Source organism: Bombyx mori, chromosome 1, assembly GCF_030269925.1.
Source record: "Bombyx mori chromosome 1, ASM3026992v2".
Lineage (NCBI taxonomy): Eukaryota > Metazoa > Arthropoda > Insecta > Lepidoptera > Bombycidae > Bombyx > Bombyx mori.
This window is the reverse complement of record NC_085107.1, coordinates 15,634,004-15,651,321: the sequence shown is the minus strand read 5'-3', so window position 1 is coordinate 15,651,321 and position 17,318 is coordinate 15,634,004. Positions and strand designations below refer to the sequence as shown.

At 35.2% G+C, this 17,318-nt stretch overlaps 1 protein-coding gene across 2 annotated transcripts; it reads left to right on the top strand.

Moving 5' to 3' along the window:
• Positions 1 to 366: 366 nt before the first annotated feature.
• LOC100174850 (glucuronyltransferase) lies at positions 367 to 17,247 on the top strand. Of its 2 annotated transcripts, XM_012696268.4 has the most exons (4): positions 367 to 651; positions 3,577 to 3,858; positions 8,555 to 8,825; positions 9,273 to 17,247. In XM_012696268.4, the coding sequence occupies exons 1-4, from the start codon at positions 554 to 556 to the stop codon at positions 9,690 to 9,692; spliced, it is 1,071 nt and encodes a 356-aa protein (XP_012551722.1). In that variant the 5' UTR covers positions 367 to 553; the 3' UTR covers positions 9,693 to 17,247.
• The last annotated feature ends 71 nt before the right edge of the window (positions 17,248 to 17,318 follow it).

Here is a 17,318-nt window from a genome sequence, read left to right as displayed (position 1 = left end):
ACAAAACTACAAATGTGTGATGGAGGTCAGACCTCTGTTTAATTTTATAAGAATTTGATTTTATTTAAAATTCAAGGTCTTAATACCTACCATTTCCAAGCATTTTGATTATGTAATGCCTTAAGTCATTTGTATTTGTTTCGTAAAAAGGGTGATCATAAGGGGCGAAAGAATTCAAGTCATTTGTAGTCTTTTTTATTTTAAACGGGAATTCAATTCGAACTGTCATGCTGTGAGTACCACCGTCCTGTCTATTTCAACCGCTACAACAGTTTCACTGTATGCCGGATTGAAGGGCAGGATAGCCGGCTTTTAGCGTACTTATAAACTTTATGCTGTCGTGTTGTGAATGATGTTTGACTGTTTGACAGTTGACATTACCAATCCCTTACGTTTTTCAAATGTCAATTGTGTTAAATATGAAGTGTGTGATCTATAGTAGCATAGTAATTTCGAAATTTGAAATTGGTCTGGTTTTGAAATTTTATTTTCACTTGCAGCTAAATAAGTAAATAGTCTGTTGCATTGATAATTCTAAAATTTTATTAGGACAATGAAATCAATTTGTTTACTTAAGAAAGTTTTTGTGATGGCTATATTCCTTTGTACATTTTTCTTAGTGTTTTTCTGGGCAAATATGCAAATTTTAAAGTAAGTATTTTAGGAACAAAATTTTCGTGTCTAAGAGTAGTCTTTTAGAAGACCATATGCTAATCCAGGCCATGCTTTAGTGTGGCTCTGTCCGATATTAAATAATTTCCCAGAAGCACTCACAAAATTTAAATTTGAATATTACTATAGTATTTTGAGAAAAATATATTTAAACGCCACTATAATAGGTCGGGTCCATCGTGTCATCTAAAGTACAGTGGAACACAGTGCAGTACTTATACTTGTAATCATAGAGTAGACTTATACTTAATTAACTAGGGAACTACCTTTAAAGGTTTTAAGGCATTTTCAGTCCATGCATCCAGACTTAAAAAAAGCAAAATTCTTTCCAAAACTGATTATTTTTCAACTTTTCATTAGCTTTTTGTCAAACATCACTTGTGCCTTAAATTCAAATAACTTTAGTTTGTAGTTCTGTGTTTTTTTTTATATTACTTACTAACTAACATACAAAATTTAGCTGAAACATATTTATGATAATATTACCTTATTCTATGGAAACAAAAGATTAAATTAAAGTCAAATGATGAACTAAAAATTTTAAGAATTTGCAAATTTATAAACTCACCTCACATGAAAATGTTTTTTTTTTAATTTCTTTAAATCATAGTCAATCGTGAACACATTTGTACATTATAACAAACAGCAAGTAAATGACAGAATGTTTATGTAGTAATAATAACTGCGACAAAATTACATTATGTAATAACTAGACCTAACCTACTGATAAACTTTGAGAACTAATTGAATACCGTAACCTAGTTTTATCTATATAGAATAAGCTTTTATATGATATAACATTGTTTGAGTTTGAGCAGGTCAATTTTATAAAAAAAGTAAACTATATTGCTTATAAACTGTACTTAAAGGTAGTTGTGAAATACACTTGTGACTTTGTATTCTGATGGCATTATTGGCCCTTTGCTCATATAAGATTCCAAAACTTGAAGGTTTCAGTTTGTTCATAAGTTCAAGAATTTTTTTACTAAATTAGTGATACCACTTGAAAAAGATGACAGAAGGAGGAATGATATTTTCTATAAAAAAAAAAACTTTATATCAACTGTGTTAAATCATGAATTATCATACCATGCTTGGTTGATAAACACTGAAGCTGTGTCCAGAACATGGTTACAATTCTAAACATTATGACACTTCAACCTAAATGCATCTAAGTTAACATTTACAAAATTTAAAGATACATCAAAATCAGTTACCGCTCTTTAATCACTTTAGTCACAGTCTTACGTCAAAGTAGAAGATTGTTTCCTAAAACTTTTTCCAAGAAGTAATTTTACCCATTTTGTACTAGGGTAGTTTAATAAAAAGTGATAATGAATATGACCCTGCAAATCTTCTTCCTGATTCCTTAAAAAAATCGTATACCGGGACTACTGCTCCTACTCCTACTACTACTCCATCATCGTCTCCAAATTTATGGCCTCTGAAACGTTCTTTTAACTGCGGAACTAGATATAAATCACTAAGAGCTAGGTCCGGAGAATATGGAGATTGTTCCAACAATTTGAAGATTGCGATTGAGATCTTGAATGGCAACCATCGCAACTCTAGACTTGCGAAACAAAACAACTTTAGCGAGTTTGTCACGCCGTTGCTTGCGTATTCCCTCACGCAACTTTTTTGCAGACGTAAGTGAAACCCTTAATAAGGTCTTCGACCATACCACCCCTTGACTGTTCCAGAAAAAACAGCCCATAATCATACCGGCGGATAGAATCGCCTTAAATTTCTTCGGAGTTCAATTTTATCCTTTTTTAAGAAGTCGTTCGAAAAACGCATACAATTGACTTCTTTTTTAAAAAACAACAAATAATTGATTGCTTTTATTATTAAAACTAATGCCTAAGCTATATGTACCTGCCAGTATTTTTCTCTTCTTTCCAAGGAGAATGTATCACATTGTCACTATTTATTGAACACCCTACGTAGAATCATGATATCGTCATATGTACCGCTAAAATTATTAAATCAGTCATACTGTTTTATTAAATTATATTAGCTATCACGAAGGCTCTTGGTTCACAACCGGTTAGCAATATGTATTAAATCGTCAATGGCATGACAAGCAAAAGAACCTAACTTTATCATAAAATCACAAACCTGTAATTACGTAGGTAATATGCACATATTATAATAGTTTATGAGAACTCTTAATATCGGTACAACGGGACCAACATAATAAAATGTACTAAAATGTAGTTAACCTATGTTAAGTTTCCTAACACATAGATAATTTTTCCATAACATAACTGTACCTATAAGTAGACATACAGATTTTAATGTTTTGTTACATACAAATAGCTATCTGCACTTTTTTATTCATAGATGGACAAACGACCGTAGATTTCCATGCGAGCTCATAGGCCAGCTGACATAAAGTTGTAATCTCATAGACAACATGACATGAATGCTGCTAAACATCCACCTCTCTAACTCTCTCTCTAACTCTTAACTATGACCGCTATTCTACTCTCCAAACTTTATACTATTATATGATTTCTAACCATGCTAAATATGTACTAAGAATATATGATCATCATGAATTATTGAATTTAGTGCTAGGGTGGCTCAAGCTATGTTGTCATTCTGGGAATACATGGTCTCGGTCATGCGGTCATGGACTATATTCAGTAATGGACGGCATATAAACAATATTATATTAAATTCATAAAATTTATTTCTCATAAAGACCTTTTGTAATTTCATGGTACAAAATATGACGATTTATGTCGTCATCGAGCACAAATCGATAGATATTTCATAAAATAAACAAGAAATATGTTGTAATCGTGTCTGTAATTCGATAAATCAATACAAAATAATGAGTGATAGTGACAATTTTATTACAAAGTGATTAACCATGTTTTCAAATAATCTGTGCAGCTTGAATGGAGTAGACACCGCCCTGATATCAAAAATGAGGCCACTGCATGTGAAGAGCAGATTGTGTCATGTTAATTTAATTGACGGCAGAAATCATAACGAAGCTATAGCGAATAAGAGCGATTTGAAAATGATATATTACATCACGCCGACTTATCCAAGACCAGAACAGATTCCAGAGTTAACTAGGCTTGGCCACACATTGATGCACGTGCCTCGGATACATTGGATCATTGCAGACGACCAGTCTTTGTGTTCAACCAATGTTCTCAATTTACTTAGGTAAGTATTAGGCTAAGTAAGTATTCGGGTGTCTATAGAAACATTCGTGGGACAAAGGATAAGGCGTAATTGAAACGTTGACTTCTTGTCTCGGAGTTACATTCGCGTTTTGATGTCTACAGTATAGTTGGTACTAATACCGGATGGATTGTAAGCTCTTGTGTTCAAAAATTTACTTGTATAAAATATTATTTTGATACTCGGTGCCAGTGTACTCATGCTAAACTCAGCAAACTAGTATTTATTATTGAATAATTGATAGAAAAATTCTCGTGTGGTATCGAATTCAGAATTAACATTTTATATTCATTATCGAAAAATAAAATTTAAATTTAAATTTAAATTCACTAAGAAATAGAAGTAATGCAAATTCTACCTAGTCAGGTCATAAATTCTGTCACATGTTTAATGTAAAATAATTGAAACAAGTTTATTCATTATGTAGCCATTCATATACCAAAATGAACTTAACAAAACATAGATTCTTATGACACTAAAGTTTATTCAAAATGACCTCCGTGATTTTGAATACAGGCCTTCAATCTGCGCGGCCAGTCGCCTATCGCAGCACGAACGAGGTCCATGTCAATATCGGCGGCTGCCTTAATCAAGGATGTCTTGAGTGACTCCAAATTGGGATGAGGCTTTGAGCACGCCTTTTCCTCCAAGTGTTGCCATATCTTGTAATCTAACGGATTCAAATCTGGACTGGAGGAGGGCCAGTCTTCGTGACGGATGAAGTCGATTTCACGCGCCGCCAGCCAGTCTTGTGTGCTCTTCGCTCTATGAGCTGGCGCCGAATCTTGTTGGACTACCCAGTGCCTGTTATTGAACATGGTATGAGAAACAGGTTCCACAAGGTTTGTCAGGACTGTATTTTGATACACAACTGCATTCGTTTTTACACCTTTCTCACAAAAATGTACCTCTGTTAAGCCCCAATAAGAAACTCCCAACTATACCATGAGCGAGGATGGAAAATGACCTCGTTGGACACGCGGAATACGGTTGCTCGCTTCTTCACTACTGTGTGTGTACACCTTATCATTTTGTTTGTTGTAGCTCTCTTTTACGGTAAAAAATTTTTCATCCGAAAAAAGAATTTCCCGATATTTTTTTCCCACGTACCGCTTCAACAAAGCGCGGCATCTCTTCAGTCTCAGGTCCATTAGACGAGCATTCAAACGATGTCCTATTTTTCTTCGATATACCCGAAGCCCTAAGTCTTCATTTAACACCCTTTTCACCGTGGTTCTGCTTAACCCCATCTGAAGGGCCAACAGTTTCTGCTTACGTTTGGGATTTCTTTGAATTCGCGCCTTCACAGCTTTTATCACTGCTGGAGTCCTAACATACCGAGGGCGACCACTTCTTGACCTGTAATCTACACTAGAGTCTTCATTGTATCGTTTGATAGTACGAAAAACGAATCTTTTGGTTATATTCAAAATTTTCAGTATGTTCAAAATTTGAATTGGCGCGTAACCGTAACGATGCAACGCAATAACTGCAACACAGACCGTGCGTCCACTCCATATTTAAAAATGAGTAAAATTCTAAAAGTACCGTATACATTTTTATTTTCATGAATAATTCGAGATTCGAATTCAATAAACTTTTTTGTGGCCAGCATTCTAAAAGAAAGGTTTTTGCTGTGTGACAATACTTATGACCTGACTAGGTATTTCTTAGTGAATTTAATTGATGCGTTGTACACCCTAAGTCGTTTTTTGTTTCAAATATTTTAAATTACTTTTTTTTAATTTCGATCATAACGGTACGGTACGTAATTTTGAGAGTCACATTTTACGTTAACATGAAGAGAGCTTCATGTTTATGCTCTCTTCATGAACAAGAGAGCTTCATGTTCATGAAGAGAGCTTCATGTTAACCTAACAATAAGTAATCGTATCCGTGTATATCGCACCGACTTCGACTGCCGTCTGCCGACTATCGGAGGCGCAGCGAGCTTCGTGCTCTGGGAGTGGCGCGTCTCCCTAATAGTGAGTTGCGGGCGCGGGAGGCCCATTCTCGGCGGTTCGTGCTTGAGTCGTGGTCGAGGCAGTTGGCCGGTCCCACGTGGGGTCTACGGACCGTCGAAGCGGTTTACCCAGTCTTTGATGACTGGGTGAATCGTAGCCGAGGACGCCTTACTTTCCGTCTGGTGCAGGTGCTGACTGGGCACGGATGCTTCGGGAAGTACCTGCACCGGATAAGAGCTGAGCCGACGACGAGGTGCCACCATTGTGGACACGAGCTGGACACGGCGGAGCATACGATCACTGTCTGCTCCGCTTGGGAGGTGCAGCGCCGTGTTCTTGTCGCAAAGATAGGACCGGACTTGTCGCTGCCTGGCGTCGTGGCGTCCATACTTGGCAGCGACGAGTCTTGGAAGGATATGCCCGACTTCTGCGAGTGCACCATCTCGCAGAAGGAGGCGGCGGGGCGAGTGAGGCTAAGCTCTCCTCACTACGCAGAAATCCGCCACTGCCGATCAGGGGGTCGGGATCGGGGTCCCGTCCGCAACCTGGCCCTCTAATAGCTTCGGGCTCCACCCGCTTTGTGCGGAGAAGAACCTAGGCGTAGGGCGGCTTTCTCGATACGCTCGCCCGTAATACGAAACCGGCTGATGGTAGGCCGCGTTCCCCCGATCGCTCCGGGGGAAGGTGTAGCGCGGTGCCATCAATGCGGGCTGTTGGCCCGTCGACCGAGGGAAACGGCGGTCGTGTCGTTATCGGCCGCTGGCGTCTGGGGGACGGCGGCATGGATGTTATATGCTCTGCGTAAACCCTGTCCCGCTATCACAATAGCTCCAACTGGGTTCCCGCCCGGTCCGGGGTAGGGCGCCGGCTGTGAGCGGCAGGAGTTTTTAGTGAGGCTCAACGCCCACATACCGGATACGGCGTTTTTCTCCTGTGGAAAAAAAAACAATAAGTAGTCGTGGCCTATAGTAAACTAGCATCGAGCGACGCGGCTGTGCCGGTGTTCAAATCTCACTGGAAGGTGCCAATTTTTCGAATGAAATACATACTGACAACATGTTCACGAATGACGTCCACGATGAAAGATTAACATCGTGTAATAATGAATGAATAAAAATCAAACTCGCAAAAATTGTAACATCTGTAACATATAAAACAATTTTCAGGATTTGAAGACTATATCTTCAAATCTCAAGGTTCGCGGTGATATTCATGTTATGATGTCTGTAGGCTCGGATGAACACTTAAAACTAGGTATTAGCTGAATGACTAAATATGTATATGGTCTGGTTTTAGCTCGATGAAAAACCACAAATTTTCTGCTAGTGAATCCCGTTCATTTTTTATCCATTGTATGAGTCGCTTCTAATTTTTTTTATGCTGCTTTTAATAGCACTTCGTTAAGTCCATAAATCTAATAAATGATTATTCAAATGATTCAAATTACATATGACGTGTGTCGCATTTTTCCTCTTTTGGAATTCTAATAAAACTTTTAAAATGTAGAGAATAATTTCTCCTTTAGATTAACCTATATTTTCAGATAGAAAAGTAATAGAATAGTTGTGGGAAACCATTTTTACTTTTATTTTTCTGTTTTTAAAATGTTATCAATGAAATGTTGCCAAAACCGGTCAAATATAAGCGGCGAAGCCAAAGAGACTTGACAACTTTTTACTTAAATATGATAAAACTTCATCACCCTCCCAATATTCTATTATATTATTTTATATTTTACTTTCATCAGCTTTGGATCAAATTAAAACAATTTGTGAAGTTTGCCTGTAGTCAAGTAACAAATTGATATTAAATATAGCGGCTGGATTAAAATTATTTTAGCGAATTTCAATTCAGTTCCAACCCTATAATTAAAACTATTTGTTAGCTACAGTAGTTACATACCTACCTTACGATCCAACTATATAGTCAGCCTTCTGTAAATACTATTATAACAAAACATTAAGATTAACTAATAAAAAGCTTTTTGAAATACATGTCAATAGAGAACAAGCAATTAAAGGAGTCATCGTATTCCTGCTTGTGATATTAAGTTCCAGTGAACTCTATTCCGATGTAGGGTGGTGCGATGGTCCTTAGAGCGGATTCTCCATGGAACATATGGTATAAAACAATTAATAACGGCAAATAAACTACTTTAGCATCTTGGAAAGCAAGGAAGTCTGCGCGATAGGCTTGCAATAGGTCATCCTTTTTGGGGACAGAGTGAACATAGGCGCTCTTAAACAAAGACAGAAATGATTAATCGAATAGGTCTTAAATTAGCTTTTTTAAATATCATAAAAAAAATCGCACTATGGTAAACTAGCGACCCGTTCTCGCTTCGCTTCGGAAACTGTAATTTATTATTGATTTCTCCACTACTTAATGGATGTTATTATACATATAAACCTTCCTCTTCAATCTCTCTGTCTATTAAAAAAACCGCATCAAAATCCGTTGCGTAGTTTTAAAGATTTAAGCATACATAGGAGGATATAGGGACAGAGAAAGCGACTTTATTTTATACTATGTAGTGATAAGTTCATTGTTTGATTTTACTTTATACCACAGCAGTTCCAAATACGGAGAAGAACTGCTGAAAATGAAAAGTACAATATTGAAAGTAGGAAAATTGAACCTCATTACTTCGTAATTTTCAGAAGTATTTCATTCCATATTTTAATTTATGTAAAAAGGTTTTTTTTTAATTACAGGCGGACGGGCTTGCCATTCACACATATTTCCAGTCCAAAGCCATACGTGTACAAAGGTACAAACTTCCCGCGTGGCGTTTCGAACAGACGTGCAGCCCTGGTTTGGTTGCGGGAGAACGTTCGAGAAGGAGTCATGTACTTTGGCGATGACGATAATACAGTAGACTTACAGCTATTCGATGAAATAAGGCGTACCAAGAAGGTATCCATGTTTCCCGTAGGGCTCATTGGTGATTACGGTATTTCGGCGCCCATCATCAAAGACGGAAAGGTAATATTTCATAACCCACACGATTTTTAGCTTGCGGCGCTTGGTTTTATTGTTGACAAAAATATTATTAAAGATGATCAATTACATACGGTATCGGCTGTCAACCGTGTTTCTTCATAGGGACCTGTAATATTTCGCTAACATAGCTTCAGAAAACTTGATAACCGGAAACGGTTCAGCGTTGCCGGTTGCTGAGCTTTAGAATAGCCGGTCAATGAAACTTTCACGAGTCAAAAGATAGGAATAGATGGAGAGAAATGGTGAAAAGACTACCGCGGGTAACATCGCGGGCCTCAGCTATCAATAATAAAATTTAATGTTTCCGAAGCGAAGCGAGGGCGGGTCGCTAGTATAAAAATATGATTCAAAATGATCCTACAGAACGCGGAGAAACAACGAATTTTTGAAATATGTTGTATTATATAAATGTTTAATGTGCAATTTCAGGTCGTCGCCTTTTTCGACTCATGGCCGGGGTCTAGAACATTCCCTGTCGATATGGCAGGATTCGCTGTCAACATAGAGTTCCTGACTCCGACGGCCACAATGCCTTACTCAGCTGGCCACGAGGAAGATAAGTTTTTAATGAGTTTAGGAATAAAATTAGACGACATTGAACCGTTAGCCGATAATTGTTCAAAGGTTTTAGTTTGGCACACGAAAACTGTAAAGTTTAAAAAACCCAACCTTAAAATCGATATCGAAAGAATTAGCAAGTTACCGAAGTACGAGGATTTCGCTAATCTTTTAAAAGAAACTTCTAGGTTAGGTATGGCCGGAATATTCTCGAAAAATGGTAGTAAAACTTTCATAATTAAAGATAGGAAGACCTTTGAACCCTTAAGCCTTCTGCCCACTTTGGTATAAAGCCTTAATTTTTAAGTGTTAGTATTATGAAAAGAGTTCGTGCATACTCTTTGTTGCGTCTGTGATGTTTATCATGTTTAATGAATTATGTTTTAAAATATCAAGAACTCTTTTTACTAAAGAAATATAATCCAAATAACTGATCGTTTACGCTAAGCAGGCATTTACACTGCTTAATTCACAGCTAGTATTCGTGGTAATTAAAATAAAATATTGTCCTTAACTATTTTTCATCAACGAATTATGCTGTAGAATTATATTTCGTATAATATAAAACATATATGAATCCAACGAAATTATAGGGCCTTACTTTACTGATTTACCAATTGAATGTGTCTCGTACATGACTTGATAAATGGCAAACAATAAAAATAAGATCAAAGTTTATGAAACGAAACGGTTCAAATCTAGTACGAAATTGACTGTTGACTTGCTACGACAGTTTAATGCATGCCACGTACTTATTATGATTTTTTTAAACTATAAGACCTAATGCTATACATAAATACTAAGTTCGTTTTCAACAAACGGTGTTAGTTTTTTAAAAAAAAAAAAACAAAAAAAAAAAGATTTTCCTCAAACAATTAATCTCAACGTCCATACAACTTTAGGTAGGTACTATGTGTTTTTTTTAGCGCTGAATACAAAAATTGTAATTGGAAAAGTATTCGATAAGATACGGTCGTGTGCCATATTAAAAATAAGAGTAGGTATACGAAACATTTGTAAAACAAACATCTGTCAGATTCGTTCGTATCAGCAAATGTTATGTTCAAAGCTGAGCTTCATGTCGTAAACGTGTTAAATTTCCCGATAATTATTAATTTTAAAGATACGATGTAAATTTCATCATGGTAATGGCCATGAAATTTATAAATTTTTGCAATAAATATGGACCAAAAAATTAAAAATAACTAAGAAATGTGGTAAAGTGTAGAACTAATTAAGTTGCTATAAATTTCGATCCAAATGATGGTATTACGTAGTTTAGATTAGTAATATAATGCTTACCCGGAAATGTCGAAATGTACGTATTGGAACAAATGTGAACTGAAACCACGTCTTGGATGGCCATGATTATTACTAACTCAGTCTTAAATAATGCTGCAATAACAGAATGGTAGAATACTCTGAGATTCTCGCTGAATCTTCTCAGTGCGTTGCGTTTCCGATCCGGTGGTAGATTCTGCGAAGCACTGCTTTTGCTAGAGCCAGTGTTAGCAACACTTCCAGTTTAAGCCCCGAGAGCTCACCTACACGCTAGGGTAACACTGAAATAGCCTCTCAAGGCTATCAGCATAGGAAGAAAACAAAAACTGTAAATAATTTTTATTTTATTCCCCAAGGAATTATTGGATAAAAGAATATTTCCGCCCTATTAGCCTCCTCCTCGTGATAGGCAAACTATATGAACAGCTGATTAATAAACTCCTCTGTGACTTTATCACTTTGAAAGGCATCCTCATAAACAAACGCTCTCTCCCGTGTGAAATCTTGGCCGGAATCTCCGCTCTTTTCCTGCTACTTTTTAGCTTTTACATTAATGTCATACTCCGGCGACCCAGTTAACCCTCTTCGCGAATGATAGACCTATTTAGCACTCGTCAAAAATGTCATTCACCCACAGTAAACTTCAGATCGCGGCCACCAATTTAGGGCAGTGGTTTCGGAAGTGGAGCATCGACATCAACCCCACGAAAACACAGTGCTGTTCAAAAGGGGTCGCCCACCACTGCTAGTACATATTTCGACTTCTTATTAGACGTGGTACCTCAATTGACGCCATCATAATCTCGGGCCAGCCAATACCGTGGGCCTCGAAGGTCAAGTACCTAGGCGTTATCCTCAACAGCGGGACGACATTCCGTTCACACATTAGGACAGTCCGCGACCGAGCCGCTTTCCTACTCGTCAACTCTACCCCGTGACTTACAAGCGAAGTAAATTGATTGTTCCTTGGTAAGAAGGTGACACTCTACAAAACTTGCATACGCTTGCAAGACCCATGCAGGTGTAAGTCTTTACAGGTCATCCAATCCTTGATTCTGCAGGATAGCCGTTTGAGAAAACCCACTGAGTTTCTTGCCCGATTTTCTCAGTGGGTTTCCGACTCGTACATTTCAGTGACTTTAAATCAGCCGGGCCTCATGCTAAAATGAATATTGAGGCAATATAAACATTCCAATGTATCTACATATAGTTGTTATCTCTTTATTCCTAACTATTTATTAGTCATGGTTTTAAGAAAAGATCCTAAAATAGGCACTTATGCCTACAACGACCATAACATAGCCTAATATGTTCCAAATTGATATCCTTTCATAATTTAACGGAGGGCATTATCAATTTCTCTAGTTCTATCAAGTACTAAAAACAAGAAAAATTATTACGATATGAAAACAAAGCTAAACGTAATTAAAAAAAAAGGAATTAATCAAATACATTCCATTGTTCCGATGCCTAATACTAAAAATTGTAAGAAATCTAACCATTAGCTAAAAGCGATTTTATGAATTGAAAATTGATACAAATGACCACTTAATTCATAAAATATAGTAACCGGCAAACATCGTGAGCAAATGACCTTGACTGCGCAGAACCGAATTTTAGATCACTTTGGTGGTGAGGGTGAGGCGCGACGGCAGGGGAAATCGTATCGAGCGCGTTATTGGTAGATCAGTCGAACCTTGCGTCCCGCACCGCGCCTTCGTTCCGCTTGCTCCCAAAAGTACGCTTGCGTACAGTGAAAAGTCTATCGTTATTAATCGTTAAGTTATATTTTGTTATAATTGCTTGTTGACTTTGTTGCCATTGCTATTTGTTGAGTGTTTGTTGATTTTTTATTAAAAATACACTATGCCGCGACAAACTGGTGTAGTATTCAAAAGAAAGGGTAGAAAAATTGTGTACGACGTATCTTGCTTCATTATAAAACAGGGGAAGAATGATATTATGGAAAAAGTAAAACAGACTTCGGAAGCAACAAAAACATCAGTGAGTACTGTTAGGTGCATTATTAACGAAGCTAAAGGCTCTGGCTTGCTCATCGTGCTCGGGACTCCGGGTAAGAAAAGATCAGGGAAGAAGAAAGTTACCGGAATGGATAGTTTCGTTCAATCTGTAATAAAAAGATGTAATCATAATAACTACATAACAAGCAGCGAAACTCCGTACCGTAGAAAGGCTTCGAAAATTTTAAAGAAGATATACATTTTAATGGCTCGGAATGAAGTTTACGACGAATTATGACAGAGCTAGGCTTCAGATGGAAAAAAAAAACAGAAAATAATCGGAAGCTGGTAATTGAAAAAAGTAACATTTTATTACTACGAACCGAATATCTTCAAAAAATAATTAATTATAGACAAAAAAGAAGATCGAACCGACCGAGTCGTAAACTACACCGATGAGCCCTATGTCGACTTATCACGATGATGGCGACTCGGGTGATGAAAACAGTGATGATGATAATGGTCAAGATTATGATAACGAAAAAAAAATTACAAATACCAGCTTCGCTTCAACTGAACGAAGACCTGGCAACAGCTCTAGTTTTGACTTAATAGAAGGAATATCTATTTTACCCCAAGATTAAATTATTACAATTATTAACCTATATTTTTTGTTGATGTTCTAATAAATATATAAATAAATACATATGTTGATTTTAATAATTTAATTGCATTATGACGCAGAGTAAATAATGTTTTTGCACGTGAGTGTACCATGCGCAAACTTACCCCCACTACGTCAACAAATGCTCAAGAAGTTTGCCGGTTATTATACTAACTAGTTCATTACTCGCAAACATGCGTATGTTGGAGCCAAAGAACATTTTAAACCAAATCCATAGCATTTATATAATTATTGAAGGCAATTTATTATTAAAGAAACAGTGCAATATTGAAATCATCAACAAAAATAAATATAGTAAAAATATTAATCATTTAATCCAGCTAAATTGAATTTTTATTATAAGGAAATGTTTGTTGTTGTTTTATCAAGGTCTTGGTAAATTAGCAAATTATTACTAAAAGTACTTCATCTACATTAACTGCGACAGAATCTAAAACTGCATGTACAATTGATTAATTATAATCAATTTAGATTACAAAATGGTATCTTTCATAACTTTTAGTTTACGTTCTTTGTTTTATTTTATGTGTTTTCGATGTGTGATGTTTGAACTCCTACTTTTATATGATTATGAGTGCTTAACCAATAAGTAGTAGTTTGAAAAAACAAAAAAAAAAACTCTTTTGTCGGAAGTCGAATTCAATAGTAGAAAAAGAAAAAAACCAACTTCTTCAACCACTGTATGTATTGTTATCAGTCTTTGAATAGTGTACTAAATTATTATTTAATCTAACGTTCTGAAGTGTAAGAAAATCGCGTTCAAAGATTACGTAACGTAACGTAACATACATAAAGGCGAAACTAAAAAGCGTGTTAAAAATTTAAGAAAGCCACATGAATATGTTTTTCATGTTTTTTTTTGTGTACAGTAAACAATAACTATATAATTATGCAATAGCACTATAACGCTCTCGTATCTCGTATAATCATCGGAAGTGAACCATTGTAATGGAGATTGTAAATTGCGTATTTTGACTAGGTACATGAAATTAATTCAGATCACTTATATTTGGCTTTTATCATTTAATTTTAATAAATTCGACCCACAAACTTTTGCAGGTGTATAACATTGTAAAATACATAACACATAACATTGTACAATATATCTTAGCAAATAATTGAAATAGGAACAAAGTAACGTTCTAGAGTTTGGTCTGGGTTTCGTAGACCATACTGCCATAAAGATTTTTATCAATGACTATCAATTAATGACTATAATTGTACATAGTAGTCAAACCATAACTAATAAATCATAGTGAAGACCCATGTCGTACTTAAGTGTAATAATACACTAGTAAAATTTTAAAATTCTTGATACTAAGTAATTTATTAATATGAACAGATCAAAATATATTTATTAATTTATACACAAGTGTATTTCTAATATTGACTAAGATTAAACTGAATTATTTGTTATTAAAAAAAATTATGAAAATTAACAAATTCCGCGACAATTTCACAGAATTTTAACGATTTTTTTATCGCCTGTTTTAAACTCTGTTTCAGTTTGTTAAGTTAATTACGAAATCAGTTAAATAATGTGATGCATGATAGTTTAAATATTAAAAGTTATAAAAAGGAACCAACGAAATAGTACAAGCGACATTAATAAAAAAATGTAAAAATGGGCCATCGCGGGAATGCTGGCAGATGTGAAACATTGATATTATTTTGTACAGGTATACATAAAAGTATAGTTCACGATAGGGAATTCATGTGGAAAATGAAAAATAAAATAATATTTTCATATTAAGAAACAGTCGCTTTTGTACGCACTATTACATATTATTAAAGACTTTAGTTAAATATAATATATCATTTAGCGCGGCAACGCGTCGCCATGGCATGCTTCGTCAGCCCAGCAATCGGTTTTACGTGCGATTATAGATGTTTCACATGAAAAAACAAATACTGTTGCAAGCGGTACCTAGAAGTAAGACAGTATCGGAAAAACGGGAGGTGCGATTGCCTGCAAACCTCCACAAACATTAAATGTAAAATTGAGGCCATCAGCGTAAAAGTGGCTTAACTAATCCACAATTTTTCAAAATTGGTGCTTCTAAATTGCAATTTATTTGAAACAAAATAGATTTTGACGCAAAACCGGGGTATCCCTAGTTTCAGCGATAGATAACAGATGGCTTTGTAAACATTGTTTTCGCGCGTGTTGTTTTTGCCTACGAAGCAGTGTTGTAAAAGTAAATTCAAACCTCGATATCTCCGTACTAACTATGGTAAGCTTAGGCCACTTTTGCGCTGACGGCCTCAATTAGCCCACGTACGATATAGCGTATCTACATGTAAAGCATTCTGTATCTTTTGAATCTCTATTTCATATTAGTTTTAGGTAAAGCATTCTGTATCTTTTGAATCTCTATTTCATATTAGTTTTAGTCTTAAAAAAATGCGCTAAGAGATTATCTATCGATAATAGATATACACTGTACACATCTATCTATTTATGTCAATTTTAACTCTCTCTCGGATTCGGTTATCATTGCTGATTAAACTTACAGGTTTTATAATTACTTAGAATAAGCAAAATATTATTACTATTGTTGCACAATATTGGTACTATTGTACTGTAAAGTTTATTGTAACTTTAGTTTGAATTGTTGCTGTGAATTGTAATTGAATATTTCATATAGTCGAGGTATTTAATTTCAATACTTTTATTTTGTTTATTTATTTGTAAATATTTTAGTATTTATATAACAAAGTAAATAACAACCCAAGTGATATTTTAATGCGACTAAGATTTTATAGAATAACTCCGTCCATTGCATCTTTGTGTTACCATTAAAATAAATATATTATTTTCAAAATACATTAAACCTTAATAATTATAATAAAGTGTAATATAAATTATATTAATGTTACTATTTACAATTATAGTTGTATAATTTATAAAAAAAATGCGAAAAATTACAAATCCCATAATTCTAGAATCGAAAATTTTTTTATAACCTGAAACACGATCTTAATATGATTTTAAATTACCTTTATTCTTTATGTCTACGGCGCAAATACCTCCGACAGGACTCATGATAATTTAATTGCATTAAACATTTAATTGTATTTGCAGTGCTTTTATTATTAATAAATAGGTTACAAAAAAATTAATAAATGATGTTGTTGTGTTGTCTCATCATGACATTTTGAATTATAATTTACAACGACAAGCAGTTCTCTATTTTATGCCTAACAATGTTACCAAAATGAGTACTTTTATCTAATAAATTAGACATTCAGTTTATTAAAATATTCAGGCCTAAGTGTACTGAATATCGATCGATATTTTCACCCATTGGGTATCGATTATTGCGGTACCTATGTAAATTTTGGACAATAGACAAGATAACATAAACAATGGATAAACATAAAGATAAATTGTTTTTGTAATGAAAGAATATTTTTATTATATTATGTGTTTTTTTTCTTTGTTAAACAGTTTGTGTTAAATTTAAAAAGTGGTTTTTAGATTAACACGTATTACATTTGTATACTGATGTTAAACTAGTTTTCAATACTTTTTAGCTTGGAGCCGTTTTCCAATTACAGCACAAGAGCGCATTTGGCAGCGCAATTGGAAAACTACCATTAAGTAATGGTTAATTACAGAGCATAATGCGACTCAGTGACGCACAATGCCGAATTATGCTGAAGCTTAGTTGAGCATTATGCCGCATAATGCGCTCTTGTGCTGTAATTGAAAAACGGCCTATGCAGTAAGATACTGCATTGTCTGCAATACTTTTAAAATCACGAAGCAATAAGATTCTGCCTTAAGGTGTGTGTTGCCTTAATATATGGAACATAATCGACATAGTTTTAAATAAAAAAGAAATAAATTTAATTTCGTGTTTAAAGACTTCATATTTACATTGGACATAAATAAAACGGAATGTTTAATGCAGAACCCTTTATTTCCCTTTATTTCAAACCGGATGCTTATAAACGCATCCGGTTTGAAGGTGTGTCTAGGTTGGT

Bases quoted from the DNA above. Each gene is read 5' to 3' on its own strand.
- LOC100174850 (XM_012696268.4), top strand. From the start codon at position 554: ATGAAATCAATTTGTTTACTTAAGAAAGTTTTTGTGATGGCTATATTC. The intron at 652-3,576 runs GTAAGTATTTTA...TAATCTGTGCAG, and splicing joins GCAAATATGCAAATTTTAAA to CTTGAATGGAGTAGACACCG. The intron at 8,826-9,272 runs GTAATATTTCAT...GTGCAATTTCAG, and splicing joins CCATCATCAAAGACGGAAAG to GTCGTCGCCTTTTTCGACTC.